This window comes from Cetorhinus maximus, chromosome 5 (genome assembly GCF_964194155.1).
Source record: "Cetorhinus maximus chromosome 5, sCetMax3.hap1.1, whole genome shotgun sequence".
NCBI lineage: Eukaryota > Metazoa > Chordata > Chondrichthyes > Lamniformes > Cetorhinidae > Cetorhinus > Cetorhinus maximus.
The window spans coordinates 53190277-53209364 of record NC_135883.1 but is presented as its reverse complement, the minus strand read 5'-3'; the positions used below and the strand labels follow the sequence as shown (position 1 = coordinate 53209364).

The following is a 19088-nucleotide window of genomic DNA, read 5'->3' as shown; positions in this document are numbered from 1 at the left end:
GAATGAATATGTTACATGCATGCTCTCATATCCAAAATGCTGTTGGACTTGAGAAAGAGAACAACATTTTAGTGGGTGGGAGTTTCAAGTAGAGGAAAGGTAAGGCAAGAGAGAATCAAAATGACATTTGCCCCTTGGACAATTTGTCTATTCAATATATGCAAATGCTGTCTTATTTACATGGATATCTACAAATTATAATTTTTCTTGAGCGGATATCTAAGTGTTAAATTTCTCAGGTTGGGTTAGAAAATGTTTTTACCTACCACAGATGGTGATAAAATCATTCCTGTCCATCGTAGGAAAAAGCATAACCATGGTCCCCTGGCACTGATATTTTATTATTGGAACAGACGTACGTGGTCTGACTGTACAGATGGTCTTTCAGGCAGAGTTCATTGTATTCTGAAAATTTATTAATTCACTAATCCTTCATGATCCTCTTTATTTAGTTCACACATAGTCAATCCAGTGAAACAATCTGAATTTTGAATGAAATATGCAGAAGCCATGCGTCTGTAACCAAACGTGACCAACATAGACATAGCTGTTATTAACTCAGTAAGAATCAATGATCTTAGTTGAATTAAATAATATGTTCCAGCATACAAGGTGTTCTCTAAATTTGATGATTAGATAACACCCTCCAATATCTGTACTATAATCCTGAAAATGACTGAGCAATTTTTCATGTAATAGAAGTTATAAAATGGCTTTATCTTTCAGCTAATTATTTATTATGATCAAATAAAATTAATTCCTCGCTTATAAACTCAAATGCATTTGCATAATTACAGAAGATACTGATGTGCAAGAACGAGCATAATAATCAGATTAAACATTCACAGGTTAGAGATAGCTACTCCTGATACTAGTTCATGTATATATTTAACTTCCAAACTTGTTACATAATTTGTAATGTTGATGAGTGTTACATATTCATGCACCTTTATTTCTGAAGAATTTCTCTTGTAAAAAGAGTGAGTTCTCTTGAGTGGATGGAGCCTGAAATTCCCCGGGGCCTTTCCTGATCACCCCACCATCACTTTGGTAGAAAATCAGCAGCAACCTGGGGGAGCTGAGATAATTCGCCTTTTTTAATAGTGTGGGCCATTTCGCTGGGCTTTCTGCTTATCTCCCACTGGCCAATTCTGTGAGAATTCTAGGCAGTACTCCATAAAGAAAAATTAATCTTAAAACTGGGTTTTTGACATTGGCTACTTAAATAGGTATTTATATGTGCAGCATACCAATCGGAAATATATATCTGTGTTGTCATCAATTACTTATCATACCTAATATTCCCATGATATTACTCTCCTCAGCATGAATAGGTCTGTAGAATTTCCTAAGTTTTTATTATTTAAAGCAGCATGCAGTTTGCAATGATTGTATTCAGTGGATATTCTATTGCAAGCTATTCCCAATTTTCAATTAGGTACAAAGCATATTTCACTTTGACTCCCGAGCAAATCTATTTACAAATGTTTTCTTCTGCAAGATTCCACAGCTCTTCTGACATACTCGCTCTGTAACTCTGACAGCCTGAGAGATTATAGCCTGAGATGTATAGCAAGGTCGCAGCCTTCAAAAGATCAGGATTTCCATGGGACTGAGAATCCGTCACTGTAATGTGGTCAGCAACATTGGAAGTTCCTGGGACTCCCAATGCTGTGAGTCCTCAACTTTCTGTCACTCAATGAGATTTCTGCCATTAACCATGGTAAAACAAGGCACACCCTGGCACCAAATGGCAGAAGTGAGCCCCCGCTTGGCATCCAGGCTAAGAACAGAGAGACAGTGGAGTTTAGGAAGAGAAAGCCAAAAGTAAAAGAATGAGGAGTACATTCATTTAGCTCATGATGAATAAGCCACATCTTTCTCTTGGATCAAAGAAAGAGGAAAATCAGGGAAGATATAGAAAGATGTTTTAATTAAAGGAAATATATTTTGTAATTAAAGGGATTGAAGAAATTTAGAAAATTCAGAACTGCATCTTGATCATGTTTTCATTTACAGTTTGTAATAAGCTTTGAAGACCTGTAACTTGACATACTGACAACATGAGGAAATTTATGGCAAGATTTGAATTGCTGCTACAATATACTCTTATATTTCAGTTTAATGCCAAAAAAAATGTATATTTTGCAGATGGTGTCATTCATTAGGCAAACTAATCTTCATTTCATAATGACTGCTATGTGGCATTGCAGGAATGTACTATGAATGCCTATGCCTGTTTCTGTAAAGTTACAGAAAAAATGCTTTTGCTAAATTGCCATGATAAACCAATAACAGTTTACTAAAGTAGTTTTCCCTGAATTTTAATGAGGAAAATATTAACGTAGTTTTTTAATGTGTTAACAGAGACAGCCGATCCTATATCTGATGAAAAGGTATCTTAAAATTGAAGGTTGTAGTGCCTAAATTACTGGTGATAGCATCTCTCAGACACAGCATTGCTAAAGAACTGTTCAAGACTTAAAATATATATATATATCTATATATATGTACACCTGAGGCAGGATTTTCCCTCCGTCGGGGGGGGGAAGTTGAAGTATAGGCGTGCCTCTGATTGGGGCCCCCGATTGGGGTTGCACTGCCCTTTTACGTGGGCGGGCCAATTAAGGCAAGATTGCCGTCAACCTTAAGGTTGGACGGGCAGGTCCATTAATTACTTCAATGACTCTGTCAATGACCTCAATTGGCCATTGACAGGTCGGCGGGCGCACAGCTGATTTTGCTGCACCCCCGCCTACCTGAAAATTTAAATGGGGCGCAGTGACATCGGGAGTTCCACCCGACATCACCGCGCGTCATTTTAAGTATCGGCGAGCAGGCGCCCCCCCACCCCCCCCGCCCCCCCGCCCTCGCTGACGGGAAAATCCTGCCCTTGCTGTTAGATTGATGGATGAAAAGCTAGATTTAAAATGGATTACAGGATCAAATCCATTCACAGCTTCAAATATTAAAAAAAGTCTTTTTAAGGCTGCAATTATAGGACCTGAATGATATTAAAACAGCCAGCAATGACACATATTCTAATCAGCTCACAGAGTGCTGTTTCACAACTAAAATGTGCATTTTGAACTGCAGTACTTGCAGAGGGTGATTGATGGGAGTGGCGTCCCACAGGGGTCCGTACTGGGGCCTCAACTTTTTAAGATTTACATCGATGACTTAGATGAGGGAAGTGAAGACATGGTAGACAAATTTGCAGATGACACAAATATAGGGCGGAAAGTATGTTGTGAAAAGGACAAGAGGAGGTTGCCGATGGATGTAGATAGGTTGAGTGGGCAAAGATCTGGAAAATGGAGGTTAATGTGGGAAAATGTGAAGTTGTTCACTTTGGCAGGAAGATCAAAAAAGTAGAGTATTACTTAAATGGAGAATGGTTGCATAATTCTGAGGTGCGGAGGGAGCTAGATGTTCTAGTACATGAGTAACAAAAAGTTAGAATTCAGGTAGAGCAAGTAATTAAGAAGGCTAATGGAATGCTAACCTTTATTACGAGAGGGATTGAACGTAAAAGTGAGGATGTTATACTTCAGTTATACAGGGCATCGGTGAGACCACACCTTGAATATTATGTGCAGTTTTGGTCTCCTTATTTAAGGAAGGATGTAAACACATTGAAGGCAGTTCAAAGGAGGTTCACTAGATTGATACCTGGAATGAGTGAGTTGTCTTATGAGGAAAGGTTGAACAGACTGGGCTTGTTTCCACTGCAGTTTAGAAGAGTGAGGGGTGATTTGATTGAAGTATACAAGATCCTGAATGGCCTTGACAAGGTGGACGTCAAAACGATGTTCCTCTTGTGGGGGAGTCCAGAACTAGGGGACACTGTTTTAAAATTAGGGGTTGCCCTTTTAGGACAGAGATGAGGAGAAATGTTTTTCTCTCAGAAGGTTGTGCAACTTTGGAATTCTCTGCCTCAGAAGGTGGTGGAAGCAGGGTCATTGAATATTTTTAAGGCAGAGGTAGTTAGGTTCTTGTTAAGCAAGGGAATCAAAGGTTATTAGGGTTAGATGGGAATGTGGAAATTGAAACACGTGAAGATCAGCCATGATCTTATTGGATGGCGGAGCAGGCTCAAGGGGCCGAATGGTCCACTCCTGTTCCTATTTCTTATATGTTCTCATGTCAATAACCTTGAAAGCAACTGTCAGAAAGGTTTTAATTTGTAAAGTGTGCTCTTTTTCCATTATTTAATATACTTGCATAATCATGTTTAACATTAATTAAATTATTCATTATTATTATTTTTGTCTCATAAACATGGAAGGGTGTTACTCAATAATAATATAGATTTTTACACAACATGGTAAAATACATCACAGCTGCTTTGGAATTAAATGTTTAACTTTTGAAGTGTTTTCAAGCCCACTCAAAACAGTATTGGCTATGGTGTACATGTGTTTCTCCAGTTGATACATGTAACATGATGGCAGTTTCATACAACTGTACATTCTTTCGGGGGTGAGAAGTATGGGTCTGAAACTAGTGTTTTAATCTTAAATAAAGGCAATTACAAGGGTATTAAGACGGAGCTGGCTAAAGCAAACTGGAAAATGAGGTTAAAAGGTAAGACAGTAGAGATGCAATGGCAGATATTTCACAGAATCACAGAATCAGTGCAGAAGAGGCCCTTCGGCCCATCAAGTCTGCACCGACACATGAGAAACACCTGACCTACCTACCTAATCCCATTTACCAGCACTTGGCCCATAGCCTTGAATGTTGTGACATGCCAAGTGCTCATCTAGGTACTTTTTAAAGGATGTGAGGCAACCCGCCTCCACCACCCTCCCAGGCGGTGCATTCCAGACTGTCACCACCCTCTGGTTAAAAAAGTTTTTCCTCACATCCCCCCTAAACCTCCTGCCCCTCACCTTGAACTTATGCCCCCTTGTGACTGACCCTTCAACTAAGGGGAACAGCTGCTCCCTATCCACCCTGTCCATGCCCCTCATAATCTTGAACACCTCGATCAGGTCGCCCCTCAGTCTTCTCTGCTCCAACGAAAACAACCCAAGTCTATCCAACCTCTCTTCATAACTTAAATGTTTCATCCCAGGCAACATCCTGGTGAATCTCCTCTGCACCCCCTCCAGTGCAATCACATCCTTCCTATAATGTAGCGACCAGAAGTGCACACAGTACTCCAGCTGTGGCCTCACTAAGGTTCTATACAACTCCAACATGACCTCCCTAATTTTGTAATCTATGCCTCGATTGATAAAGGCAAGGAGATATTTCATAACATTAAGCAAAGATACATTCCAGTGAGAAAGAAAGGCTCTAGTAGAAGGGTGCACCATCCATGGCTAACTAAGGAAGTTAAGGATGGTATCAAATTGAAAGAGAAAGGATACAATTATGCAAAGATATAGTGGTAGGTCAGAAGAGACAGAATTTAAAAGCCAGCAAAGAATGCCAAAAAAAAAAATGAGGGAAAAATTAGAGTACAAGAGAAAGCTAGCTAGAGCAGATAGTGTTTCTGCAAATATTTAAAAAGGAAAAGAGTAACCAAAGAGCGTTGATCCTCTCGAGAGTGAGTCTGGGGAATTAATAATGGGAAATAAGGAAATGGCGAAAGATTTGAACAGATATTTTCTGTCTGTCTTCATTGCAGAAGACACAAATAATACCCCAGAAATACTTGTAAATCAAGAGATGAAAGGGAGAGGGAAACTTAAAACAATCACCAGGGAAAGGATGCTGGGAAAACTATTTGAATTAAAGGCTGACATGCCCCAGGACCTGATGGTCTGTATCCGAGGTTCTTTAAAGGAGTGGCTGCTGATATAATGGGTACAATGGTTGTAATTTTCTAAAATCGTCTGAATTCTGGAAAGGACCCATCAGACTGGAAAATAGCAAATGTCTCTCTCCTATTCAAGAAAAGATGGAGAGAGAAATCAGGAAACTACAGGCCAGTTAGCTGAAAGTCTGCCATAGGGAAAACTCTAGATTCTATTTTTGAGAAGATTATGGGCAGAAATTTGCCCTTGCATGGCATGCGGGCCCCAACATCTCAGCGGCGGGCGGACAGCCGACCCCCGCCACCGAAACGAGGCCCGCCGCCATTTTGAGTAGGCGGGCCACTTAAGGCCTGCCCAGTGGCCTGCCCGACAGGAAGCGCTATGTGCTTCCTGTTCCGGGGGGGAGGGACTCCCCCAACTGTCAAAGTGCGCTCTTTCGTGCATGCGCGCTGCTCCCTGAGGGAAAGTCCTGTCTCGGGGAGATTAGTGACAGGCAAGTAAAGTCTAAAAATAGATAAATATTGAAATTATTAACATGTCCCCCTCATGTGACAATGTCACACGAGATAGGACATGTTAATAATAAACACATAAAATGTATTAAATGTTTAAAAAACGGACATGAAAGTTCATCCCGCCAGTGGATGAGGTTTCATGTATTATCAGGAGCCCGCTGGGGCTCCTGGCCTGCCCACCAGCCTTAAGGTTGAATGGGCAGGTCTTTAATTATCATAATGAGCCTGTCAATGGCCTCAATTGGCCATTGACAGGTCGGCAGGTGGACAGCTGATTTCACTGTCCGCCCGCCTTCCTAAAATTTTAAAGGGACCGGGATGACGTCGGGGATTCCTCCCAACGTCATCCCGTGTCATTTTCCCCTTGCGAGCGGGCTCCGCCCCCAAATCGCCGAGGGGAAAATCCTGGCCTATAGCAGGGCACTTGAAAGACAATAACGCAATCAGGCAGAGTCAACATGGTTTTGTGACAGGGAAATCATGTTTGACTAGAGCTCTTTGAGGAAGTAGCAAACAACTTGGATAAAGGGGAACCCGTAGGGCATGCGCTCAACCTGAACACACGTGAAATTGTGCAAAAGGACGCTGGGCATGCATCCCAATGTCATCATGCACGCATGCAATATTGAGGTTGGCAGACACGCACAGGAGTCAGAGCAGTGCCCGCCAACAATTAAAGGGTCATTAAAAAACCTGTTGACCATAATTTTACGTTGCTTGTGTGCTTTTCAGCCCATCACACTGGCAAAACGGGTGGACGGAATTCACGTTTTAATCATTTCCTCATCCACGGGTGGGATAGAGGTCCCTGGAGCAGCAGCACCTTCTCTGTCATTGCCAGTTTTTTGCTGTGTGAATACAGAGTTGTCCTTGAGTTTCTTGACATCTCATTTGATTGTCAAACCTGCCTTTCCGCAACTCAGGTCCTCACTTTCTCTGGAAGGTTCCCCTGAGTATTGCAGCATAGTGCTCCTTCATTTCCAAGGCACTGGTCCTCTGCATCCCATCTAATGGGGATAGTGTATTCCACTGGAGGAACCTCCTCTGAAGAGGAGGAGAGGAGGCCAGGTGGACGCAGGCAGCGGCCCGGGTACAGACCTTTAAGAGTGCAGAGCCAGCAGGATGGCCAAGGCGGGAGGGCATGCTGAATGTGCCACTACCCAGCAGGTAGAGTGTTCAGACAGCGTTCCAACTACCTCCAGATGTCCACGGTCCAGTGCCACAGGAGACTCCGCCTCTCCAGGGACACAGTGACAGCAATATGTCACATGATAGGCCTGGAAATCACCTCCAACTGTGTGGGCGGACACTCCATGGCTTTGAAGGTCACAGTGGCCCTCAACTTCTCTGCTTCTGGTTCTTTTCAGGGCTCAGTGTCGTTGCTCAATCAGCTGCACACAGTTGTGTCAAGCTCATGACTGATGCTATCTTTAGACACATCTGCACGTTCATTCACTTCAGGACAGACAAGGCAAGCCAGGTGGAAAGAGCACAAGGCTTCACTGCAATGGCTGAGTTTCCCTGCATCCAGGGTGTAATAGATTGCACTCATGTGGCCATCAAGGTGCCAGCAGGTGAGCCTGGAGTTTTCGTAAACAGAAAGGGGTTCCACTCAATGAACTTTCAGACCACAGGACACAGATTCTCCAAGTTCGTGCTGGGAGCTCACACGATGCTTACGTCTTGCGGCACTCGCAGGTACCAAGGCTGCTCGTGGCTCCTGCACGAGTGGATGGATGGCACCTGGGTGACAAGGGCTATCCCTTGAAGAGGTGGCTGGATGACCCCACTCACCCAACAACTGAGGCCGAGGAGAGATACAACAGGAGTCATGCCTCCACAATGCTGGAGAGGACCATCGGGCTGCTGAAGATGAGCTTCAGATGCCTGGACTGGTCAGGGGGAGCATTGCAGTATCCTCCAGAGCATTTTTCCCTCATAGTGATTGCATGTTGCACTCTGCATAACCTGGCTCTGGCAAGGGGCGGACCCAATGGAGGCTGAGGAAAGTGAGGCAGCTCCACAGGCCATGGAGGATGACTTAAGTGATGGCTCAGAGGAAGAGCCTGGGGAGGCGCACGGTGAGGACCTCGAGGCAGAGGAGAGGACCTTTCGTGGAGGCAGGGACACCAGGGATGCTTTGCTGCAGTGAACATTCAGCTAGGCATCCAAGGCATCGATGCCTCGTCAAGTCAATAGCACTGTCCCCTTTGGGAAAATGTGAACATGTCCACTTTGCTGGGAAGAGTAGAAAAACAGCATGTTTAACTGGAGAGAGATTGCAGAATATACAGTACAGAGGGACCTGGGTGCCCTGGTACATGAATCACCAAGAGTTAGTATGCAAGTGATTAGGAAGGCAAATGGAATGCTGTTGTTTATTGCAAGGGGAATGGAATATAAAAATATACGTTTTACTACAGTTATACAGGGCTCTGGTGAGACCTTATCTGGAGTACTGTGTACAGATTTGGTCTCCTTACTTAAGTAAGGGTATAATTGCGTTAGAAGCTGTTCAGAGAAGGTTCACTTGACTGATTCCTGGGATGAAGGGGTTTTCTTATGAAGAAAGGTTGGGCCTGTATCCATTGGCATTTAGAAGAATGAGAGGTGATCTTATTGAAACATATACAATCCTGAGGGAACTTGACAGGAAGGATGCTGAAAGGATGTTTCCCCTTGTGGGAGAGATTAGAATTAGGAGATACAGTTAAAAACTAAGGGGCTCTCCCATTTAAGACAGAGATGAGGAGAATTTTTTTTCTCTCAGAGGATCATTAGTTAGGAGAATTCTCTTCTTCAGAGGGCAGTGGAGGTAGGGTCATTGAATATTTTTAAGGCTAAGTTAGATGGATTCTTGATTGACAAGGGAGTCAAAGAGCATAGGGGATAGACAGGAAAGTAGAATGGAGGCCACAATCAGATCAGTCACGATCTTATCAAATGGCAAAGCAGGTTTGAGATGCTGAATAGCCTACTCCTGCTCCTAATTCATATATCCGTCCGTACCAACAGGTGCAGAGTTCTTCTATGACTTTTATAGGCTTTTATTTAATTCCTTCTTGACTTCTTATCAGAATCTAATAATGTGTAACATATCACACATATGTTTTAACAGGAATCTAAGTTTACTGAATTAGTCAGGCCAGGTGCTATAATGACAGTAGATGGTATGGTCTGTAACTGGTCTACACCAAGTGATTGTCAAGTAACCTGGCCACCAGCAGAAAAGGTCAACATCTGCGGAAAGTTGAGCACCTGAAGGGGGAATTGAAGCCTTGAGAAAGAAAATGCATTAAAATTTGCGTGAGATAATCCCTGAATTAAGTAACTGTATCGCAATCTTGAGCTGTGACTGGTGGGGACGGGTATGTCATTGTATAACACTGGGGTTCAATACTGGTTGGGACAAGACTGTCACTGTATAACACTGGGGCACAGTACTGGTGGCGACAGGTCTGTCACTGAATAACACTGGGGTATAGTACTAGTGGGGACAGGACTCACTGCATAACACACAGGTACAGTACTGTTAGGGACAGGTCTGTCACTGTATAACACGGGTACAGTACTGGTGGGGACAGTTTATCACTGTATAACACTGGGGTACAGTACTGATGAGGACAGATCTATCTCTGTATAAAGCTGGGGTACAGAAAGATTGGACAGGTTAGGCTTGTATCCACTAGAGTTTAGAAGAGCAAGAGGCTATTTGATTGAAACATATAAGACCCTGACAGGGTGGATGTGGAGAGGATGTTTCCTCTTGTGAGGGAGTCTAGAACTAGGGGTCACTGTTTAACAATAAGGGGTCGCCCATTTAAAACGGAGATGAGGCAAATTTTTTCCTCTGAGGGCCATGAGTCTTTGGAACGCTCTTCCTGAAAAGACAGTGGAAGCAGAGTCTTTTAATGTTTTTAAGGCAGAGGTGATTAGATTCTTGGTAAACAAGGGGGTGATAGGTTATCGGGGGTAGGCGGGATGCAGATTTAAGGTTACTATCAGATCAGCCATGATCTTATTAAATGGCGGAGCAGGCTCGAGGGGCTGAATGACCTACTCCTGCTCCTTGTTCGAATGTATGTTAATATATGACGTGGCCTTAGTATGTAATAGCCAACAGAAGAGCAAAAGCCTTGACAATAGTTGACTGATGATGAAGTTCACTAAAGACAAAGCTTTTTTTATACTGCAGAGCTGTAAAAAAGCTGCAATGTTGAGCCATAAGTTTTATGTTATTTAATTCTAAATGGGAGTGGTGGGTGGTGGGAGAAACTTAACTTATCATTGAACTCAAAACGAGAGTGGCATGGTGGTGCAGTGGTTAGCGCTGCTGCCAGACAGCTCCAGGGACCCGAGTTTGATCCTGACCTCAAGTGTCTGTCTGTGTGGAGTTTGCACGCCTTCCCTGTGTCTGCATGGGTTTCTGCCAGGTGCTCTGCTTTCTTCCCACTGTCCAAAGATGTGCTGGTTAGGTGGATTGCTATGGTAAATTGTCACCCAGTACGTGTGCATGTGGGTGTGTGCCCTGTGATGGACTGGCGTCCTGTCCTGGGTGTACCCTGCCTAGAGCCCATTGGCTGTTGGGATAGGCTCTGCCTTTCTACGACCCTAAATTGGATAAAGCGTTCTGGAAAAGAGAGTGAACTCAAAATGGGTTAAGCTTCTCTCTATCTAAGGATCTTGACTTAAAGCCTGTCCACATGGTGATGGGGAAATTCAATAAAGAATGCATTAAACATTTCATATATTAGCTTTATGTTCATGTATGAATACATATCACCAGACCAGCAGAGAGGCTAGTTAGTATCCATTTCTGATTTTTTAGTTGATATAATAGCCATCAGTCAAAACCCTCTGGGTTGTTTCTGTTTTTTATATTTCATCTGTGTATTTTGTTATTTATGAATTCTGGACATTAATAATGTAAGGTGCTGTGATTTATTCCTGACATAAGCCAATACTAGATGCACTGTAGTAGCTTTCAGATTAGATGGTGTTTCTGACGCTTCTCATTTATTCTGTGCAGGCACCATCATCACCTTCTTCACCTTCAGCTAATGAACCAAAATATGAAAAGCGTTGGCTAGATACCTTATCAGTCCCTTTGTCGATGGCTCGAGTCTCAAGGTACAGAGCTGGAGCAGATCAGTTAAGGTTTGTAATCCAGAGAGACAAAGACTGAACAAATTGGAACATTTCTGGTATTGTCTGTGAACAGATGTTTAGGTACATTATGGGACAGAGCCCTTTACAAAGATGAAAAATTATTGCATTTCCATTGCTGTGTATAAATTTACCAGAAGATACAGTTTGCATTGGATTAATCATGTTTATGTTCACAAAGATGTGAAGGCATGTGAAGTTACATACCACAGTTTCTTACCCACACCAGATAACAGCAGCATCAAACATACTGGTGTACAATCAAAAAAGCAGTTCTCCTTTTGAAAAACATGAATTCACTTTTAGTAGGAATCTGAAATTGGGTCCAATAAGAGAACCATTTCCGAGCTCTTTAATGTTAACAAATCCTCTGCAAATTGCTCATAGTATGTCAGGTCGTACCCTGTTTTCGAATGACAGGATGGTTTTGCTGTGTAATACATAATTTATTGTTTTACACCTGAGATGCAGCAGTCCTTAACTTGCCCTGTCCTTTTATAGTTGCAAGGTTGACTTATAAAAAGGTACATCTTTATGTCAATTAAAGGATAGTTGCTGCTGGTGAAGAAAGTGTGCAGATTAAAGATGTCATAAATAACCCAGAGTCAGTGTAGGGGTTGAAGGAGGTGGTAGTGAGATAGAGCTGGATGTTGTTGGTGTACATATGGAACCTGACAGCTTGCCTTTGGATCATGTTTCCAAAGGGCAGCCTATAGATAACAAAAAGGAGGGGATCAAAGATAGATCCTTGGGGGGACTCATATTATACTTCATTGTCAGGTGTCTAAAAGTATTAAAAATAACTCCGTCATTTTATGTTTTTTTTTCCGAGCACTACACACACCTGCTTTTATGCTTTCAACTATAATAAAGGCAGACTGAGGAATAGTGGAGGTTAAGATTCATCAGGCCAAGATGAAATATTGGCACATGCTGTAATTTGATATACAGGTGAATTCCAGGATAAGCACAGCACTGCCTATGGTTGTTAAGGGCACTGTAGCTGTCTATTTCTGTGCTTCAGGCTTATTTCAGGCTGCCACAGGAGACACGGTAACTTCCAGTCAGTTAGTAGTGCACAGATGTTTTAAACGGGTGACAGATGCATTGTTTTGCCAGAAATAGCAACTTTGCCACTTTCCCCACAGGCTATCAGCTTGAAAGAGCTTGCACTTATGTCAGATCTTTTGTGTCCTCAGGACGTCCCAAAGTGCTCACAACCAGTGAAGTTTTGTTGAAGCATACAGAAATTACATTTTATTACAATGCAGTGTTCCCCAAAGTCCAGAACAATATTGATGGCATTTGTGTAGCCATCTGTGCTCCTGCATACAATAAAAATTCATGAAATATAAGGGTTGCCATCAATATGCAGCATGTCTGTGACTAGTTGTGTGAGGTCAAGCAGATGGATTTCTATTTCCCATAATGCAACCTGGACGTTTTTATTTTAAAACAGCCCACCGTGCCTCGACTATTTGATGCAGAAAGAACAGTGCAAGGTCAGCTCCTAGGAGATGAAAGCCATCTTCTGGAACCAGGGCTCATGACAACTCTACAACAGCTCTGTGCACCTGCAGAGCATGTGTACAATGAGATTTATGTATCCAACAGTGTCATTGCTGAGTACTCATAGGCTCACTGAAGAATCTGGTAGATGCATACAAATTATGAGCTCTGTCTAGAATGTCTTACAGTAAACCCCAGCCAAAACATCTTTTTATCATCATAGTCTATTTCATAGTGTACAATTTTGTTGTCTAAAACAGCATTAAAATAGAACAAGTATAGGAGGAAGGCAATGAGGAGCAGCAAGGAGATGACAAAGAGAAAATACAGAAAGGAGTTGGATTTTCAGCTAACCCATATTTGTGGGCTGATAGAGCCTTCTCTAAATTATTTCAAAGAGTTCTCCTTATGTCTTCACTATGCCCTCATCTTACGAATCAAGGTTTTATAAGATGGCTATGTTTTGGACTGTCTCTTTCAATTTAAGGTAAAACAGGATACTCTGGAAAAGGGGAATAGCGTGAAGTTGTATTGCGTTCTGCCAAGCACAGGCCGGGTGATGGCTACCATGGGAAGGGGGGCCATATTAAGATTTACTGAAAGCCAAGTGCTATATTTCACACCAGAACATGAAGAGAGAGACAACTGTTCTTGCTTTGTGCAGATTTACAGATTCCCAGGCAATCGGATTTAGAAAAAAACATGCTGGACAGAGGGAGCGCCCCAGAGAGACACGAATAGCAGCTGCTGTGGTCAGCGGGGGAAAAAGGCTATTTTTTTCTCTGTTAGCTTCCAGACAGAATATGGGTGGGAAGACAGTTGAAGAAACGGAACCCATGGCAATTTTAGGATCATAGAAGATTTATCCTGGTGTGGTCAGGGTAAGGAATTCACCGGAGGGAGTTGCTTTGCTGGAGGTCAGTTTGGGATTTCTAGGAAGACTGAGGATAAAGACCTTTGGTGGTCATTAAGCATTATGACTCAGTAGAATGAGAGAAGTGAGCCCAGTGGAAGCTGAGAGCAATTTTGGTTTGTTTCCTGACTACCTGTAAAGACTGCAATTCTGTGTAGAGCGTGTTGTAACGTAAATGCGAAATGGGATTTTTGAGTGTGTTAAATGCTAATAAGGTTTTTTTCTGTAGTTTAGAATATTAGCTGCCTACAAAGTAATGTTTAGTCAAGGTTGACTTTAGTTTTTTTCTTACGGTAAAAGTCTTTCTTGTGGTTCAATTCCTTTACGTTGGTCACTGGGAATTCAAATCTTTTTTAAAAGTTATCCCTCCCTATGGGGATCATAACACTCAGCAAAGACACTTTTACCTACTACCAATCTGCCAAAGGTGGCATTCCTATCACCTGCTGAAATATTACCCAAACATAACAGGAACACTCTGTGGACGTGGCATTACTTAAGGCAAACCATTTTTAATTTGGTTGTCAGATTAAGCTGGTGGGTAGGGCAGGTGAGATGGTAGGTGATCAGGGTGATAGGTGGGAAGGGTGGCAGGTGGGTGAGGTGGCAGGTGAGTGAGATGCCAAATGGGTAAGTGTGTAAGTGGGTAGTTGGTTCTGAAGAGTAGTCAGGGAGGTAGTTGGGATGGGTTGGGGTGTTAGTTAGTTTGGGTCGGGAGCTAGTTGGGTCACTGGGAATTCCTGGGTAATTATTCTGCTAAGTACTGTGGATCCATCCGAAGTCTCTGACTCTAACTCCAAAAACTCCAGGAAACATTCTTGGAGGGTCCTGCAGAGAAGGGGAGTTGGGTAATTGGGTCTGAGGGGTCGCCGGGTGATCTGGGAGTATTCTGATCAAGTCGGGCAGTAGTCGAGTGGTCAGGTTGGGGTGTATTCGGGTTGGGTCGGCAGGGTAGTGGAGGGGAGGTAGTCGGGTCGGGGAGGTAGTCGGGTGGTCCGGGGGCGGTTGTCAGAACAGGGAATGATCAGGGGTGGTGGGTGTTCTCTTTTAACTCACTTTGCAAATCACTCAATGATATGACAATGTAACAATGCTTGTGATGGTCAGGGGGTGTGCGGTGTTGGTGGGTGGGGGGAGGAGTGGTGGTTGGGGAAGGTTGAATTGGTCATGCTATATTTTGAGAGTTTCTATTTTACTGAGTGTTATTGGCCCCTGACGCCACTTCATGTGGCACACTTAGAGGTATGGAATATCTGTTGCAATGATATTTTTAATGCAAATTTTCAGATATAACTTTCAGCAGAAATAGTAACATCGAAGTGTGCTTCATTAGTGAGCTTAGCTCCAGTAAGTGGATGAATTAATGCAAACCCTTAACTGGTATCTCCCACTCTCTTGTTTTTTCATCTCCAAGTACTATAATGGCCTCTGCCAAGGAACTCCTGGGCTTCCTTCTTAAAGGAAGTATTAGGTTGCAGAGTGAGGTGGGGTTGAGGAGTACAGATATCCATGAGATTTTTCTCTCTCACTACATGTATTCTCCTACAAGCACAGTCACAGAAAGGTAACAATTAAATTGCTGGGACGACATAGAGGGATATCCTTATGCAAGAGTGAAACTCATTAATAGGCATGATTACATGATACAGTTAATGTAAATGGAACTGTCTAGGGTATTTAAGAAGAAAGAAGTGTATCCTCCTGCTTAATAGGGATTCATGGGATGTAGTGAAAGTACCCTGAGACTATGTAATGGAGACATAAATCTCCATGTTATGCATGTTTAAAATACAGCATGGACATAATCTAATGATATAATCTCCTACCATATTGGAACTGTTGAAATTATCAGATTCGTCACAGTGATGCAGTGAGGTCTGCTGATTGCAATAGACTTTTAGATTTGTTGCCACTTTTTGCCAGGCATGCTGATCTGTTTGCCTGACTGGTCAGCCATCAGTACGCAAGAGTGCATCCATTCTCCACCGTCTTTACTGAAGGGATCTCTATTGGGTTATCTAAAAATCAGGTGATCTATGGCCAGAACTACTTGATGAAGATTTCTCTGTAATTTACCATATTTCAGTTATTAAAAACAGTAATGCCTTCCTAAACCTTGACATGCAATATTAATTATATCGACCCTAGAATTGGGGACATGGTGGGGAAGCATACCAATGAGCATGTAGGAACATAGGAACAGGAATGGGCCATTTTGACCCTTGACCCTGTTCTGCCATTGAATTAGATCATGGCTGATCCGTGACCTAATACCATAAACCTGCCTTTGTCGCATATGCCTCAATACAGTTGGCTAACCAAAATCTATTGATCTAGGTTTTAAAATTAACCATTGATCTAACATAAATTGTTATTTGCAGAAGTGAGTTTCAAACTTCTACCACTCTTTGCTTAAAGAAGTGTTTTTGAATTTCACTCCTGAAAAGTCTGGCTCTAATGTTTTGACTATGTCCCCAGGTTTCCCAACTAGGAGAAATAGTTTCTCTCTATCTTCACCCCTTAATATCTTGAACACTTCAATCAAATCACCTCTTAACCTTCTAAACTCCAGGGAATTCAACGCTAGAGGCTGAATTTTACATCCCACGGGTAGGTGCGTGCGCAACCTGATCAGGGGTAAAATTGCGCGAGGAGACGTTGAACGAGCATCCTGACGTCATCCCGCACTCGCATGATATTTTGCTCGGTGGGCACGTGCAAAAGCCCGCCGACAATTAAGAGAGCAATTAAGCCCATTAATGCCACAAGTGTCTCTCAATTTTCATGGCCCCGTCCAACCTTATGGTTGGCGGACGGGCGAATTAGCCATGCAGACTTTGCATTTCTCATCAAACCTCATCCAAGGGCAGGATGAAATTTCTGTTATGAAATAAAATAAAAATAAATATCTGTGGACAGCATTTTTATCAGCTATGTTTTCAGGTGATTGATTGTGATGTATGGACACTTTTTTGCAGCTTTTTAAACCTTTATTTTAGCTTTTTCAGGTCTGCAGCTCATTAAGGCAGCTGTCTGCCTTCAGGGAGCTTTCCTGCAGCGCTCACCCACGCCTGCTGAAACGTCATCGCCCGCCCTCTCCCACCCCCACCCCGGCAGGGCTGAGCTTTTCAGAGCACATTGCACGCTGGCCAGCTGGTTAGTTGGCCAGCCACTGTGAAATCATGGTTGAGTGCGGATCATGGTTCGGGGGCCCATTTTCTGACCGCTGCCAGGTCCACTGATCGCATGCACCCGCCAAAGATAAATTCAGGTCTAGGTGCTTTGATCCCTCTTTGTAGCTTAATTCTTGGAGTTCAGGTATCATTCTGTAAATTTACACTGCACTCCCTTCAAGGCCAAAATATCCCTCTAAAGGTGTGAGCCCAGGTTTGCTTATAGTGCTACAAGCATGGTCAAAGCAGGGCTTTGTATAGCTGAAGCTACAGCCCATAGACTTCTAGCCCCTATTCTTCGGTTTCACTAGATATAAATGCCAGGACTTCATTAGCCTCTTGATTACTCTCTGTACTGGATCATGACATTTTAATGATCTGTGTACCTGGACCTGCAAAGCTACAAACAGATATAGATAGAGTGGGCAAAGATCTGGCAAATGGAGTATAATGTGGGAAAATGTGAAATTGTCCATTTTGGCAGGAAGAATAAAAGAGAAGCATATCATCTAAATGGTGAGAGACTGCAGAGCTCTGAGATGCAGAGAGATCTTGGTGTCCTAGTGCATGAATCACGAAAGGCTAATATGCAGGTACAGCAAGTAATTAGGAAAGCTAATAGAATGTTATCGTTTATTGCGAGGGGGATTGAATACAAAAATAGGGAGGTTATGATTCAGTTGTACAGGGCACTAGTGAGACCACATTTGCAGTACTGTGTACAGTATTGGTCACCTTATTTAACAACGGATGTAAATGCCTTGGAAGCAATTCAGAGAAGGTTTAGGAGACTAAATCCTGGAATAGGTGAGTTGTCTTCTGAGGAAAGGTTGGACAGACTAGGCTTGTATCCGCTGGTGTTCAGAAGAGTAAGAGGTGACTTGATTGAAACGTATAAGATCCTGAGGGGTCTTGACAGGGTGGATGTGGAGAGGATGTTTTGTCTTGTGGAAAAATCTAGAACTAGGGGTCACTGTTTAAAAATAAGGGGCCGCCCATTTATAACAGAGATAAGGCAAATTTGTTTTTTAAAGAGTCGTGAGTCTTTGGAACTCTCTTCCTGAAAAGGTGGTGGAAGCAGAATCTTTGAACATTTTTAAGGCAGAGGTGGTTACATTCTTGGTAAGCAAGGGAGGTAATAGGTTATCAGGGGTAGGCGGGATGCAGATTTAAGGTTACTATCTGATCAGCCATAATCTTATTAAATGACGGAGCAGACTTAAGGGGCCGAATGGCCTACTCCTGCTCCTTGTTCGTATGTTCATCTCTTTAGACCTCCACTGTTTCTAGCTTTACACCATTTAGAGTATGTTCCCTTCTATCCTTTTTAGGTTCAAAGTGCATGCCCTCACATTTGCTTATGCTGAAACCCATTTAGTCCACTCACTTAATGATCAGTGTCTCTTTACAATTTTACCCTTCCATCTACACTGCTTCCAAAACCACCTATTTTGCGTTTTCCGCAAATTAAAACATAGGAACATGTATAGTGAGGTGAGAGTGGCTGCCCTTGACATCAAGACAGCATTTGACAGAATGTGGCATCAAGGAGACCTAGAAAAACTGCAGTCAATGGAAATCAGGGAAAACTCTCCACTGGTTGGAGTCATACCTAGCACAAAGGAAGATGATTGTGGTTGCTGGAGGTCAATCACCTCAGCTCCAGGACATCACTGCAGGAGTTCCTCAGGGTAGTGCCCTAGGCTCAAGCATCTTCAGCTGCTTTGTCAATGACCCTTCCCTCCATCATAAGGTCAGAAATGGGGATGTTCGCTGATGATTGCACAATGCTCAGCACCATTCGCGACTCCTCAAATACAGAAACAGTCCATGTCCAAATGCAGCAAGGCCTGGACAATATCGAGGCGTGGGCTGACAAGTGGCAAGTAACATTCGCGCCACACAAGTGCCAGGCAACAACTATCTCCAACAAGAGGGAATCTAACCATTGCTCCTTGACATTCAATGGCATGACCATCGCTGAATCCCCCACTACCAACATCCTGAGGGTTACCATTGACCAGAAATGGAAGTGGACTAGCTA

At 42.9% G+C, this 19088-nt stretch overlaps 1 protein-coding gene across 2 annotated transcripts in view; it reads left to right on the top strand.

Moving 5' to 3' along the window:
* The window catches only part of sntg2 (syntrophin, gamma 2), a 1221259-nt gene that overhangs the window by 922328 nt on the left and 279843 nt on the right, over positions 1–19088 (top strand). For both annotated transcript variants that reach the window (XM_078541872.1, XM_078541871.1), the window contains exon 10: positions 11313–11440. In XM_078541872.1, coding sequence (XP_078397998.1) covers positions 11313–11440 — 128 coding nt within the window. The remainder of the gene's footprint in view (positions 1–11312; positions 11441–19088) is intronic.